This window comes from Heterodontus francisci, chromosome 22 (genome assembly GCF_036365525.1).
Source record: "Heterodontus francisci isolate sHetFra1 chromosome 22, sHetFra1.hap1, whole genome shotgun sequence".
NCBI lineage: Eukaryota > Metazoa > Chordata > Chondrichthyes > Heterodontiformes > Heterodontidae > Heterodontus > Heterodontus francisci.
The window spans coordinates 41,249,560-41,265,025 of NC_090392.1; the positions used below are offsets into that span (position 1 = coordinate 41,249,560).

The window sequence follows — 15,466 nt, forward strand, 5'->3', positions numbered from 1 at the left end:
AACTCCATGAGCCCTTACCTTGTGCAACAACCTTTTATCAAATGCCTTTTGAAAATCCAAATGTACTACATCCACTGATTCCCCTTTATCTACCCTGCTAAATACACCCTTAAAAAAAACTCTAATAGATTTGTCAAACATGATTTCCCTTTCATCAAACCATGTTGGCTCAGCCTAATCATATTATAACTTTCCAAGTGTCCTGTTACTGCTTCCTTTAGAATAAATTCCAGACTTTTCCTGACGACTGATGTCAAGCTAACTGGCCTGTGATTCCCTCTTTTCTCCCACCCTCCTTTCTCGAATAGCAGGGTGACATTTGCTACCTTCCAATCCAGTGGGACCATTCCAGAATCTAGGGAATTTTGGAAGACCACAATCAGTGCATCCACTATCTCTGCAGCCACCTCTTTTAAAACCCTAGGACGTAGGCCATCAGGTCCAGGGGATTTGTCAACTTTCAGTCCCATTAATTTCTCCAGTATTTTTCTTTATTAATTTTAATCGCTTTAAGTTCTTCACTCTCATTAGACCCTTAGTTCTGCACTATTTCTGGTTTTTTTTTATTTCTTCTTCTATGAAGATACAAAATATTTGTGTAACGTCTCTGTCATTTCCTTACTCCCCATTATTATTTCTCCTGTTTCTCCACTTATTTGGTGAAGACAGATGCAAGGTACTAATTTGGCCCTGCACCTCTACCAGAAGATCTTTTGGTCCTTAAGCAGCCCCAACTTTCCTTTGACTACCCTTTTATTATTTATAAAAATACTTTTGGCTTAACTTTTATGTGACCTATTAATCTTTTCTCACATACACTCTTTGTTCCTCTTACTTCCTTTTTCAATTCTTTCCTAGATTTTCTGCATTCTGCTTGGTTTTCTATTGTGTCATGACCTTAACATTAATCATGGCCTCCTTTTTCTGTTTCACTTTAATCCCAATGTATTTAGTTATGCAGTGAGCTCTAGCATTGCCCTTCCTTTCCTCCTCGTGGGAATGTGTTTAGTCTCGACTCGACCCATCTCCTCTTTGAACATTTGAATTGTTCAATTACTGTTTGCCTGCCTATCTTTGATTCCAATCAACCTGGGCCAGATCCCATTTCAATTCATTCAAGTTAGGTTTCCTCCAGTTGATTATTATCTCGCTTAATTTTTCCTTGTCCTTTTCTACAACTACTGCAAACCTAACGATAGTCCCAAATTCTCCCCGACTGAAGTGGCCATTTAGCTCCAGACCTCATTACAACCTTGGTCCAAATATGGACAAAAGAGCTCAATTCCAGAGGTGAGGGGAGAGTGACTGTTCTTGGCATCAAGGAGCCTTAAAAAAATTGAAATCAATGGGAATCAGGGAAAACTCTCCATTGGTTGGAGTCATACCTAGCACAAAGAAAGATGGCTGATATTGCTGAAGGCCAACCATATGGATATCGCTGCAGGAGTTCCTCAGGGTAGTGTCCTAGCCCAACCAACTTCAGCTGCTTCAGGAATGGCCTTCCCTCCAACATAAGCTCAGAATTGGGATATTCGCTGCTGATTGCAGTGTCCAGTACCATTCGCAACTCCTCAGATACTGAAGATATCCGTGCCCGCGTGCAGCAAGAACTGGACAACATGGGCTAATAAGGGGCAAGTAGCATTTGCACTGCACAAATGCCAGGCAATGACCATCTACAACGAGATAATCTAACTATGTCCCCTTGACATTCAACAACATTATCACTGAATTCCCCACTATCAGCATCCTGGGGATTACCATTGACCAGAAACTGAACTGGACCAGCCATAATTACACAGTGACTACAAGAGCAAGTCAGAGGATGGGAATTCTATGGCAAGTAACTCACCTCCTGCCTCCCCAGAGTCTGTCCACCATCTGTAAGGCTCAAGTCAGGAGTGTGATGGAATACTCTCCACTTGCCTGGATGAGTGCTTCCTCCAACATCTCTGAGGAAGCTCAACACCATCCAGGACACAGCAGCCCCCTTGATCAGTGCACCACCCACCAGCTTAAACATCCACTCCCTCAACAACCGGCACATAGAAGCAGCAGTGAGTATCATATACAAGCTGCTCTGCAGCAAGTCGCCAAGGCTCCTTCAACAGCAGCTTTCAAACACATGACCTCTACCACTCCATCCTGGCTTGGAACTATATCACTGTTCCTTCATTATCACTGGTCAAAAACCTAGAACATCCTCCCTAACAGCACTGTGGATGTACCTATACCACATTGACAGCAACAGTTCAAGAAGGCAGCTCACTACCCCTTTCTCAAGGGCAATTAGGAATGGGCAATAAATGCTGACCTTGCCAGTGACACTCACATTCCATGAATGAATTTAAAAAAGGCTCCACTTGCTTCACTTCATTCCTCAGAATTATGTTCAGTTAGTTGTTTCTGTAATGTTGTAGGGACATTTTAGAGAAATTCATAGACTCTGGTAAAGGTTAACTCACAACTCTTCATTATTTAGTTACTATATTCTTTTGGGCCTCCTTATCTCGAGAGACAATGGATACGCGCCTGGAGGTGGTCAGTGGTTTGTGAAGCAGCGCCTGGAGTGGCTATAAAGGCCAATTCTGGAGTAACAGGCTCTTCCACAGGTGCTGCAGAGAAATTTGTTTGTTGGGGCTGTTGCACAGTTGGCTCTCCCCTTGCGCCTCTGTCTTTTTTCCTGCCAACTACTAAGTCTCTTCGACTCGCCACAATTTAGCCCTGTCTTTATGGCTGCCCGCCAGCTCTGGCGAATGCTGGCAACTGACTCCCACGACTTGTGATCAATGTCACACGATTTCATGTCGCGTTTGCAGACGTCTTTATAACGGAGACATGGACGGCCGGTGGGTCTGATACCAGTGGCGAGCTCGCTGTACAATGTGTCTTTGGGGATCCTGCCATCTTCCATGCGGCTCACATGGCCAAGCCATCTCAAGCGCCGCTGACTCAGTAGTGTGTATAAGCTGGGGATGTTGGCCGCTTCAAGGACTTCTGTGTTGGAGATATAGTCCTGCCACCTGATGCCAAGTATTCTCCGAAGGCAGCGAAGATGGAATGAATTGAGACGTCGCTCTTGGCTGGCATACGTTGTCCAGGCCTCGCTGCCGTAGAGCAAGGTACTGAGGACACAGGCCTGATACACCCGGACTTTTGTGTTCCGTGTCAGTGCGCCATTTTCCCACACTCTCTTGGCCAGTCTGAACATAGCAGTGGAAGCCTTACCCATGCGCTTGTTGATTTCTGCATCTAGAGACAGGTTACTGGTGATAGTTGAGCCTAGGTAGGTGAACTCTTGAACCACTTCCAGAGCGTGGTCGCCAATATTGATGGATGGAGCATTTCTGACATCCTGCCCCATGATGTTCGTTTTCTTGAGGCTGATGGTTAGGCCAAATTCATTGCAGGCAGACGCAAACCTGTCGATGAGACTCTGCAGGCATTCTTCAGTGTGAGATGTTAAAGCAGCATCGTCAGCAAAGAGGAGTTCTCTGATGAGGACTTTCCGTACTTTGGACTTCGCTCTTAGACGGGCAAGGTTGAACAACCTGCCCCCTGATCTTGTGTGGAGGAAAATTCCTTCTTCAGAGGATTTGAACGCATGTGAAAGCAGCAGGGAGAAGAAAATCCCAAAAAGTGTGGGTGCGAGAACACAGCCCTGTTTCACACCACTCAGAATAGGAAAGGGCTATATACACACTCCTTAAGCTACCTAAGCTAGCATCATACATGTTGCTCCTTGTTCTCCTCTGGCCTATCTCATGACTGTGAGATCATCGCTTGTACAGTGGGAGAGGTCTCTCTCACTGTCTTTGTATTAACCCTTTACATCCTTGTGTACCTATCACAACCTCTGCATCATCAACTCGTTCTTTCAAACTAAACCCTGTCGCCAGGTTTCATGGAGGCACCCAAGATCACGTCCTTGGCACCAGCTGGACCTCATCGTCACAAGGCGAGCCTCCATAAACAGTGTTGAAATCACACGCAGCTTCCACAGTGCAGATTGCGACACTGACCACTTCCTGGTGTGCAGCAAGGTTACACTCAAACCAAAGAAGTTACATCACTCCAAGCAGAAGGGCCGCCCGCACATCAACACTAACAGGATTTCTTACCCATAGCTGTCACAAAAGTTCTTAATTCACTTGAAAAAGCCCTTCAAAACACTGCTGCAGGAGATGCAGAGACCAAGTGGGCCCACATCAGAGACGCCATCTGTGACTCAGAAATGACCACCTTTGGCAAACGAGAGAAGCAGAATGCAGACTGGTTTCAATCTCACTCTTAAGAGATGGAACCTGTCATAGCCGCTAAGCGCACTGCACTGCTGAACACAAGAATGCCCCCAGCGAGTTAACATCCTTAGCACTTAAAAGCCGCCAGAAGCACCGCGCAAAGAACAGCCAGGCGCTGTGCAAACGACTACTGGCAACACCTATGCAGTCGTATTTAGCTGGTCTCCGACACCGGAAACATCAGAGGAATGTATGATGGCATTAAGAGAGCTTTTGGGCCAACCATCAAGAAGATTGCCCCCTCCCTCCCAAGTCGAAATCAGGGGAAACGATCACTGACCAATGCAAGCAAATGGACCGCTGGGTTCAGCACTACCTAGAACTGTACTCCAGGGAAAATTATGTCACTGATACCGCCCTCAGCGCAGTCCAGTCTCTACAAACAGTCAACAAAATCGGAACTCAGTAATACCATCAAATCTCTAGCAAGTGGAAAAGCTCCTGGAAAGGACGGCATTACCCCTGAAATAATCAAGAGTGCCAAGCCTGCTATACTCTCAGCACTCCATGAACTGGAATTCTGGATACTGCCTGTGCGGAGTTTGCAAGTTCTCCCTGTGTCTGCGTGGGTTTTCGCCGGGTGCTCCGGTTTCCTCCCACAGCCAAAGACTTGCAGGTTGATAGGTAAATTGGCCATTATAAATTGCCCCTAGTGTAGGTAGGTGTTGGAGAATATAGGGACAGGTGGAGATGTGGTAGGGATATGGGATTAGTGTAGGATTAGGATAAATGGGTGGTTGATTGTCGGCACAGACTCGGTGGGCCAAAGGGCCTGTTTCAGTGCTGTATCTCTAAATAAATAAAATTAAATTAAATAAACTGCTTTGCCTGTGCTGGGATTAGGGAGTAGTACCAAAGGACATGCCAATATCATCACCCTCTATAAGAACAAGGGATGACCACGATGACTACAACAACTACCGTGGAATCTCCCTGCTCAGCATGGTGGGGAAAGCATTCACTCGAGTCGTCTTAAACAGACTCCAGAAGCTGGCTGAGCGTGTCTACCCTGAAGTATAGTGCAGCTTTCGAGCAGAGAGATCCACCATTGACAAGCTGTTCTCCCTTCACCAGCTACAGGAGAAATGCCACGAACAACAGATGCCCCTCTACGTTGCCTTCATAGATCTCACCAAAGCCTTTGACCTCGTCAGCAGACGTGGTCTCTTCAGACTACTAGCAAAGATCGGATGTCCACCAAAGCTACTAAGTATCATCACCTCGTTCCATGACAATATAAAAAGGCACAATTCAGCATAGCGGTGCCTCATCAGACCCCTTTCTTATCCTGAGTGACGTGAAACAGGGCTGTGTTCTCGCACCTGCACTGTTTGGGATCTTCTTCTCACTGCTGCTCTCACATGCGTTCAAGTCTTCAGAAGAAGGAATTTTCCTCCACACAAGTTCAGATGGCAGATTGTTCAACCTTGCCCATCTAAGAGCGAAGACCAAAGTACGGAAAGTCCTCATCAGGGAACTCCTCTTTGCTGACGATGCTGCATTAACATCCCACAGAGAAGAGTGTCTGCAGAGACTCATCGACAGGATTGCGGCTGCCTGCAACGAATTTGGCCTAACCATCAGCCTCAAGAAAACGAACATCATGGAACAGGATGTCAGAAATGCTCCATCCATCACTATCGGCGACCACGCTCTGGAAGTGGTTCAAGAGTTCACCTACCTAGGCTCAACTATCACCAGTAACCTGTCTCTCGATGCAGAAATCAACAAGCGCATGGGAAAGGCGTCCGCTGCTATGTCCAGACTGGCCAAGAGAGTGTGGGAAAATGGCGCACTGACACGGAACACAAAAGTCTGAGTGATCAAGCCTGTGTCCTCAGTACCTTGCTGTACGGCAGTGAGGCCTGGACAACGCATGTCAGCCAAGAGCAACGTCTCAACTCATTCCATCTTCGCCATCTCTGGAGAATCCTTGGCATCAGGTGGCAGGACTGTATCTCCAACGCAGAAGTCCTCGAGGCGGCCAACATCCCCAGCATATACACCCTACTGAGCCAGCGGCGCTTGAGATGGCTTGGCCATGTGAGCCGCATGTAAGATGGCTGGATCCCTTAGGACACATCGTACAGTGAGCTCGTCACTGGTATCGGACCCACCGGCCGTCCATGTCTCCGCTTTAAAGTCGTCTGCAAACGCGACATGAAGCCCTGTGACAATGACCACAAGTCATGGGAGGCAATTGCCAGTGATCGCCAGAGCTGGCGGACAGCTATAAAGGCGGGGCTAAAGACAGACAAGTCGCAGAGACTTAGCAGTTGGCAGGAAAAGAGACAGAAGTGTAAGGAGAGAGCCAACTGTGTAACAGCCCCAACAACCAATTTTATCTGCAGCACCTGTGGAAGAGTCTGTCACTCTAGAATTGACCTTTATAGCCACTCCAGGCGCTACTCCACAAACCACTGACCACCTCCAGGCGCTTACCCATTGTTTCTCGAGACAAGGAGGCCAAAGAAGAAGATTACAAATTAGATGCAGCAATACTTCCTCATTGGCCTGAAACATACTGAACAAGAAAGTTCTCTTGTACACATTTCAGGAATTCCTCCTCCCCCTCCCCCAACTTTGCCCGACACTAATACTACCCCAGTCTCTATTAGAAGACCCCCAGTTTCGCTCCTCTATAGAGATAGTCTGGTCCTGGCTGCAGGCACATTCCCCTCCATCCCCATCTACAGGGTACTCTCTCCTGTCAGCGACCCAACTCACTGTATTTCCTGTTCACCTCTCCGTTTTCATTCCTTTTCCATCTCTCGACCTGTCTCTTTCCAGATGGCATCTCGCTTTACGATGGTTGCAGTATCTATCTTACATCCGCAAGGCTGATTTTACCTTTTTGCACCATTCCTGCAGTGTGATTCTGGGCACAGATTATACAATGAGCCACAATTCCCCACCTTCATTCACTGTTGTCATCTGATGATTGAAGATTTTGTCCTCTCGCGACACTGTTACATTAACTGTTGCTCCCACGCCACCATATCCCCAAACCACAGCTCGGGCAGGCTGTTTCTGTAACACCATGTGACTGGCATAGTAAGATCCAAAGCGGAACACAGGCTCTGAAAGACAAAACAGATTTGATTAGTTGGAAAGCCTCCTCCTGATATATCACGCAGTTAGACTCTGCGAGCTGGGCCAACATCACTGATCGGTATTTTCACAGATTCAATGCGAGACAATCACCCACCGGTACAAAGCCCGGAATCCAGCCAGAGCAGCAGGCCCCCGACCACCAAACTCCAACTCCTAAACCAAGCCATCACTGCTCAACCGCCACTGCCTTTCAGGTACGGCCCTGACAATCAGCCATCAGCCACGCCCCTAACCGGCACTCAGCCGCGCCCACTGAGCCGTCACTCAGCCCCGCCCCCCGAGCTGTCAGTCAGCCCGCAACTGACCCGACTCAGCCCCGCCCCGCGAGCTGTCAGTCAGCCCGCAACTGACCGTCACGCAGCCCCGCCCCCCGAGCTGTCACTCAGTCAGAGTTATACAGCTCAGAAACAGGCCGTTCGGCCCATCGTGTCCGTGCCGACCATCAAGCACCTATTCTAATCCCATTTTCCAGCACTTGGCCCGTAGCCTTGTCTGCTATGGCGTTTCAAGTGCTCATCGAAATACTTCTTAAATGTTGTGAGGGTTCCTGCTGATACCACCTCTTCAGGCAGTGTGTTACAGATTCCAACCACCTTCTCGATGAAATTTTTTTCCCTCAAATCCTCTCTGAACCTCCTGCCCCTTACTTTAAATCTATGCCCCCTGGTTATTGACCCCTCCGCTAAGGGAAAATCAGGTCCCCCTCTCAGCCTTCTCTGCTCTAAGGAAAACAACCCTAGCCGATCCAGTCTCTCTTCATAGCTGAACTGCTCCAGCCCAGACAGCATCCTGGTGAATCTCCTCTGCACCCTCTCCAATGCAATCACATCCTTCCTTGCCCGCAGCTAACCTCACTCAGCCCCACCCCCTGGCCTGTCCCTCAGCCCCGCCCCTGGCCAGTGACTCAGTGCTGCCCCAGGTGAGTGTGCAAAGTGAGTGCGATGGTATGAGTTTTGATGAAAGATCACAATCCTGAAATGTTAACTGTGTTTCTCTCCCCGCAGATGCTGCCTGACCTGCTGAGTATTTCTGTTTCTATTTCATTTTCTCAGCATCCGCAGTATTTTGCTTTTGTGTATTTTTGAAGCTTGATGCTACCTGACACAATCAGTGTATTTTCTCACTGTCACTATGGCGATTGTGAAAATTGCCCGTGCTCCTTGTATGATCCACTAAGCCATAACTGCAAATGGCTATCTCTGCAGATTGCATGCAAAGGAGCTGAAACTGTAAACTACTCCTTAAACCACTTCTGCTTTGAGGTTTAAGATATGGTAAGTGAAATAAATGTAAGGAACGGGCACGAGATCTAAAATTCTCCCCTTCCGCACCATGGGAGAAACATCCTTGACTGAAATTATGAGCATTTTCTGCACGTGATGGGCTCCACTAAACTGAAACCTTTAGCAAAAGCTGCGGGCTTGTGACATACACCATTCAGAAACTTAAAAGGTTCTCTACGTTGTATAGCATTTCCGAGGAATTTCCATGTAAACAAAGCTCCTGCCCTGATATTGATTACACACAGTAATTTTCTGCAAAACTGACTGGTGTGGGGGCAGGGAGGTGGAGGCGGGTGTGGGGGCAGAGCGGAGGAGGCGGGTGTGGGGGCAAGGTGAAGGAGGCGGGTGTGGGGGCAGAGCGGAGGAGGCGGGTGTGGGGGCAAAGTGGAGGAGGCGGGTGTGAGGACAGGGTGGAGGAGGCGGGTCTGGGGGCAGGGTGGAGGAGGCGGGTCCGGGGGCAGGGCAGAGGAGGAAGGTGTAGGGGCAAGGCGGAGGAGGAAGGTGTGGGGGCAGGGTGGGGGAGGCGGGTGTGGGGGCAAGGTGGAGGAGGCGGGTGTGGGGGCAGAGCGGAGGAGGCAGGTATGGGGGCAGGGCGGAGGAGGAGGGTGTAGGGGCAAGGCGGAGGAGGAAGGTGTGGGGGCAGGGTGGGGGAGGCGGGTGTGGGGGCAGAGCGGAGGAGGCAGGTGTGGGGGCAGGGCGGAGGAGGAGGGTGTGGGGGCAGGGTGAAGGAGGCGGGTGTGGGGGAAGAGCGGAGGAGGAGGGTGTAGGGACAGGGTGGAGGAGGTGGGTGTGGGGGCAGGGTGGAGGAGGCGGGTGTGGGGGCAGAGCGGAGGAGGCAGGTGTGGGGGCAGGGCGGAGGAGGAGGGTGTGGGGGCAGGGTGAAAGAGGCGGGTGTGGTGGAAGAGCGGAGGAGGAGGGTGGAGGGACAGGGTGGAGGAGGTGGGTGTGGGGGCAGGGTGGAGGAGGAGGGTGTGGGGGCAGGGTGGAGGAGGTGGGTGTTTTATTATAGTCTGTACAACAGGGAGAGAACACTCTCACCCCCTTTTATTATAGTCTGTACAACAGAGGAGGGGGTGTGGGAGCAGGGCGGAGGAGACGGGTGTGTGGGCAGAGCAGAGGAGGCGGGTGTGGTGGCAAGGAGGAGGAGGAGGGTGTGGGGGCAGAGTGAAGGAGGCGGGGGTGGGGGCAGTGCGGAGGAGGAGGGTGTGGGGGCCAGGTGGAGGAGGAGGGTGTGGGGGCAGGGCGGAGGAGATGGGTGTAGTGGCAAGGAGGAGGGTGTGGGGGCAGGGCAGAGGAGGCGGGTGTGGGGGCAAGGTGGAGGAGGAGTGTGTGGGGGCAAGGTGGGGGAGGCGGGTGTGGGGGCAAGGTGGAGGAGGCGGGTGTGGGGGCAGAGCGGAGGAGGCAGGTGTGGGGGCAAGGTGGAGGAGGAGGGTGTAGGGGCAAGGCGGAGGAGGAAGGTGTGGGGGCAGGGTGGGGGAGGCGGGTGTGGGGGCAAGGTGGAGGAGGCGGGTGTGGGGGCAGAGCGGAGGAGGCAGGTGTGGGGGCAAGGTGGAGGAGAAGGGTGTGGGGGCAAGGCGGAGGAGGAGGGTGTGGGGGCAGGGTGGAGGAGGAGGCTGTGGGGGCAGGGCGGAGGAGGCGGGTGTGGGGGCAGGGCGGAGGAGGCGGGTGTAAGGGCAGGGCGGAGGAGGCGGGTGTGGGGGCAGGGCGGAGGAGGAGTGTGTGGGGGCAGGGCGGAGAAGGAGGGTGTGGGGCAAGGTGGAGGAAGAGGGTGTATGGGCAGGGCGGAGGAGGCAGATGTGGGGGCAAGGTGGAGGAGGAGTGTGTAGGGGCAGGGCGGAGGAGGCGTGTGTGGGGGCAAGGTGGAGGTGGCGGGTGTAGGGGCAAGGTGGAGGAGGAGGTTGTAGGGGCAAGGTGAAGGAGGAGGGTGTGGGGGCAGGGCGGAGGAGGCGGGTGTGGGGGCAAGGTGGATGAGGAGGGTGTGGGGGCAGGGCGGAGGAGGCGGGTGTGAGGGCAAGGTGGAGGAGGAGGGTGTGGGGGCAGGGCGGGGGAGGCGGGTGTGGGGGAAGGGTGGAGTAGGCGGGTGTGGGGGCAAGGTGGAGGAGGAGGGTGCGGGTGCAAGGTGGAGGAGGAGGGTGTAGGGGCAGAGCGGAGGAGGTGGGTGTGGGGGCAGGGCGGAGGAGGCAGGTGTGGGGGCAAGGTGGAGGAGGAGTGTGTGGGGGCAAGGTGGAGGAGGCGGGTGCGGAGGCAGGGCGGAGGAGGCGGGTGTGGGGGCAAGGTGGACGATGAGGGTGTGGGGGCAAGGTGGAGGAGGCGGGTGCGGGGGCAGGGCGGAGGAGGCGGGTGTGGGGGCAAGGTGGAGGAGGAGGGTGTGGGGGCAAGGTGGAAGAGGCGAGTGTGAGGGCAGGGCGGAGGAGGCGGGTGTGTGGGCAGGGCGGAGGAGGCGGGTGTGGGGGCAAGGCGGAGGAGGCGGGTGTGGGGGCAGGGCGGAGGAGGCGGGTGTGGGGGCAGGGCGGAGGAGGCGGGTGTGGGGGCAGGGCGGCGGAGGCAGGTGTGTGGGCAGGGCTGAGGAGGCGGGTGTGAGGGCAAGGCGGAGGAGGCGGGTGTGGGGGCAAGGTGGAAGAGGCGAGTGTGAGGGCAGGGCGGAGGAGGCGGGTGTGGGGGCAAGGTGGAGGAGGCGGGTGTGGGGGCAAGGTGGAGGAGGCGGGTGTGGGGGCAAGGTGGAGGAGGAGGGTGTGGGTGTGGGGGCAGGGCGGAGGAGGAGGGTGTGGGGGCAGGGTGGAGGAGGCTGGTGTGGGAGCAAGGTGGAGGAGGCAGGTGTGGGGCAAGGTGGAGGAGGCGGGTGTGGGGACAGGGCGGAGGAGGCGGGTGTGGGGGCAAGGTGGAGGAGGAGGGTGTAGGGGCTAGGCAGATGAGGCGGGTGTGGGGGCAAGGTGGAGGAGGAGAGTGTGGGGGCAGGGCGGTGGACGACGGTGTGGGTGCAGGGCGGAGGAGGAGGGTGTGGGAGGAGGTGTGGGGGCAGGGCGGAGGAGGAGGGTGTGGGGGCAGGACAGAGGAGGCGAGTGTGGGGACAAGGTGGAGGAGGCGGGTGTAGGGGCAGAGCGGAGGAGGCGGGTGTGGGGGCAGGTTGGAGGAGGCGGGTGTGAGGACAGGGTGGAGGAGGCGTGTCCGGGGATAGGGCGGAGGAGGCGGGTCCGGGTGCAGGGCGGAGGAGGAGGGTGTCGGGGCAGGGCGGAGGAGGCGGGTGTGGGGGCAGGACGGAGGAGGAGGGTATGGGGGCAGGGCGGAGGAGGCGGGTGTGGGGGCAGGGTGGAGGAGGAGAGTGTGGGGGCAGGGCAGAGGAGGCGGGTGTGGGGGCAAGGTGGAGGAGGCGGGTGTGGGGGCTGAGCGGAGGAGGCGGGTGTGTGGGCAGGGCGGAGGAGGCGGGTGTGGGGGCAAGGCGGAGGAGGCGGGTGTGAGGACAGGGTGGAGGAGGCGTGTCCGGGGATAGGGCGGAGGAGGCGGGTCCGGGTGCAGGGCGGAGGAGGAGGGTGTCGGGGCAGGGCGGAGGAGGCGGGTGTGGGGGCAGGACGGAGGAGGAGGGTATGGGGGCAGGGCGGAGGAGGCGGGTGTGGGGGCAGGGTGGGGGAGGAGAGTGTGGGGGCAGGGCAGAGGAGGCGGGTGTGGGGGCAGGGCGGAGGAGGCGGGTGTGGGGGCAGGGTGGAGGAGGAGGGTGTGGGGGGCAGGGCGGTGGAGGCGGGTGTGGTGACAAGGCGGAGGAGGCAGGTGTGGGGGCAGGGCGGCAGAGGCGGGTGTGGGGGCAGGGCGGAGGAGGCGGGTGTGGTGGCAGGGTGGAGGCCACCCGCTGGTCCAGTTGCTGGTGTGGAATGAGGTGGGTGGTTTATGGCTCACACCCTGCAGTCTAGTTGGGGACCCGAGCCTCCTTTTTCAGATGTTGGTCAGCATCAGAATTATCATCGACGCTCTTTGAGGAACATCATAAAACAGCATTGCAGTGAACAGTGCGCTGCTCCCCCCGACCCCGGCCCCGCCTCCCGCTCTAGCCCCGCCTCCCGCTCTAGCCCCGCCTCCCGCTCTAGCCCCGCCTCCCGCTCTAGCCCCGCCTCCCGCTCTAGCCCCGCCTCCCGCTCTAGCCCCGCCTCCCGCTCTAGCCCCGCCTCCCGCTCTAGCCCCGCCTCCCGCTCTAGCCCCGCCTCCCGCTCTAGCCCCGCCCTTCCTGGAGCTGTGGGCGTGGTCTCCCGCTGGCGTAGAGTAGTTTGGGATTATGACGGGGAAAATGGCGCTTAGAGCGGTGCGCGGCCTGCCGAGAAGCGGCATTGCCGCCTTGCGTCTGGCCCGGGCCTCCTTCCTCACTCCTGTCTCCGCCCGGGCTCTCCACAGCTGTATTGATGGTGGGTTGCAGCTGTTAGCGTTGCCTGGGGCAGTGGGTAGAAAATGGGCAAGGGGTCAGGGAAGTGAGGGAATCTGTTTCCAGTTGCAGACGGATTGGTGATAGGGGACACAGATTTAAGGTCATGAGCAAAAGGACTAGCGGGAGGTGAGAATTATTTTATGCTGCGAATTGTTGTGGATGTCGATTTATCAATTTTCAAAATGGGACAGGATAAATATTTGGAAATCATTTCGGGGGTCTGTGGGCAACGAGCAGTGGAGTAAGACTAATTGGATAGCTCTCAAGAGTTAGCACAGGCACAGTGGGCTGAATGGCCTCCTTTAAGATTCTATGAGGGTCAGAATGTTGCCTTATCTGCACTTTTCTCTTGCAGCCTCCACAGGGCTCACAGACGACCAGAAGGAATTCCAGAAAGTGGCCTTTGGTTTTGCTTTGAATGAAATGGCTCCACACATGGCAGAGTGGGATCAAAAGGTAAAGTGGCATCATGTTAATTGCCACCTGCATCATTGCCCAGGAAGAGGTTGATACTGCAACTACTTACAATAGTTTGGTGTCAGAACACTGTAGAAGGACTGAGCATCCCAGGCTTGATTTAGCTTTACACGTACATCTGTCTTGGGAATTAATAATTTTTCCAAACCAGTTGGCCATTAAGGTGCTTTGGGATCCGATTGCCAGGCTATAGTGATAAAGCTAAGCAATCCCATGACCATTGGGTTAGATCAGTTTTGAATGGCAGTGAACAATTGAGCACCTACTGGGAGGAGGAGGCTCAAATGACATCCCCATATTCAGCAATAGCAGATCGTAGCACATGAGTGCGAACACAAGGTTGAAGAGTTTAGTCATAATCAGCCAGAGGTACCGAGTGGATGATCTTTCTCTTGAGGTTGCCACCATCACAGATACCAGTCTTTAGCCAATTCAGTTCACTCCTCATGGTATCAAGAAACATAAATTTGCAGTACATAAGCAGGCTGTTTGGCTCAGCTGGTCCACGTGAGCCATCTCTAGCTTCATCGAACTGTATAAGCATATCCTCTCTCCGTTATTTAGCTTCCCCTTAAATCTATGCCTTTCAGCTTCACTATTCCTGTGGTAGCAGGTTCTGCCTTACCATTCTCTTGGGTAAAGAAGTTTCTCCTGAATTCCTTGTTGCATTTATTAGCGACTATCTTGTATTCATACTCTGTCAAACCCTGTCATAATAAAGCACCATCTCACACTTATCTATATTGAAATTCATTTGCCGTTTACACACCCATTCATCCCACTTTTCGCCAGTCTGAGTAAATACCTTAAAACCCCTACACTGTTTTCTATTTTGTAATCAGCTTGCTATTCTACTTGCCCCAATTCCATCTGCTCTGACTTTAGTCACGAGTCTATCGAAGGTCTTTTGAAAATCCAAGTTTATTACATATGCATTATCTACTGCAATATTTTAGATTGGAAAATTGCTAATATAACTCCAGTATTTAAGAGAGGTGAGAGAGAAAACAAAATTATCGACCTGTTAGTCTGACATCTACTGTGGGGAAGTTATTGGAATCTATAATTAACGGCAGAGTGACTGAGTATTTAGAGAAATTTGAGCTAATTAGAGAGTCAACATGGATTTGTAAAGGGTAGGTCATGTCTAACCAGCCTAATTTAATTTTTTTTGAGGAAGCAACTAAACTTGGAATGTATGGATATGGTTCCAGATTAACTAAAATTAAGCTCACAGAAATGAAGGCAAATTATTCACCTGGTTAGGAGGCTGATTAAGTGGGAAGATGGAAGGAGGTGACTAGTGTTTTCCCCTCGGATCTGTACTGGCCATCATTACATTTATTAATAACTTGTATAAACTAATAGAGTTCCAAAATTTGTAAGGCTATGAGGAAAAGAGCAGTGTACCATGGCTGCATTGTGTACTGTTACACAATGCACTGCAATAATCCCATGACTGCCACTACTCAGGATGTGCATGGCAATACTGTCACCTCCAAGTCGCACACTGTCCTGACTTTGGCTGTATCTTTACCACAAGGACTGTAGCAATTCAAGGAGAAGGCTCACCACCACCTTCTGCAGAGAACTAGGAATGGGCAATAAATGCTGGCAACACCCACATTATGAAGAATGATTAAGGAAATAAGATATAGAAAGGTGCAGATGGGATCCTATGCTTTTCTGACCCTTTCTACTGGATAGACAGCAACAAAAACACCACTTGTCAAACTAGAGTTTTGGCCCATTGAGTCTCTTTGACACTCTCTGAAATTGCATTTTCAAAAGACTAATCGGTATTTGGTGCTTTCCTGTAGCTTGTAGACTTGGATTATTAAGTTTTGAACTGTTGTCAATTACTTTTATTGAGCCAGCAATAA

The 15,466-nt window shown here is 53.0% G+C and overlaps 2 protein-coding genes across 4 annotated transcripts in view; one reads left to right on the plus strand and one right to left on the minus strand.

Moving 5' to 3' along the window:
• The window catches only part of siae (sialic acid acetylesterase), a 63,254-nt gene extending 55,602 nt beyond the window's left edge, over positions 1-7,652 (minus strand). Inside the window, exons 1-2 of the mRNA XM_068053748.1 lie at positions 7,510-7,652; positions 7,217-7,381 (exon numbers count right to left, since the gene is read on the minus strand). Of these exons, the coding sequence (XP_067909849.1) occupies positions 7,217-7,381; positions 7,510-7,582 (238 nt within the window). The 5' untranslated portion in view covers positions 7,583-7,652. The remainder of the gene's footprint in view (positions 1-7,216; positions 7,382-7,509) is intronic.
• Positions 7,653-12,926: 5,274 nt separating this feature from the next.
• The window catches only part of acad8 (acyl-CoA dehydrogenase family, member 8), a 93,874-nt gene continuing 91,334 nt past the window's right edge, over positions 12,927-15,466 (plus strand). For 2 of the 3 annotated variants that reach the window (XM_068053759.1, XM_068053758.1), the window contains exons 1-2: positions 12,927-13,086; positions 13,462-13,562. In XM_068053759.1, coding sequence (XP_067909860.1) covers positions 12,960-13,086; positions 13,462-13,562 — 228 coding nt within the window. In that variant the 5' untranslated portion in view covers positions 12,927-12,959. The remainder of the gene's footprint in view (positions 13,087-13,461; positions 13,563-15,466) is intronic. The other variant, XM_068053757.1, reaches the window with a different exon arrangement.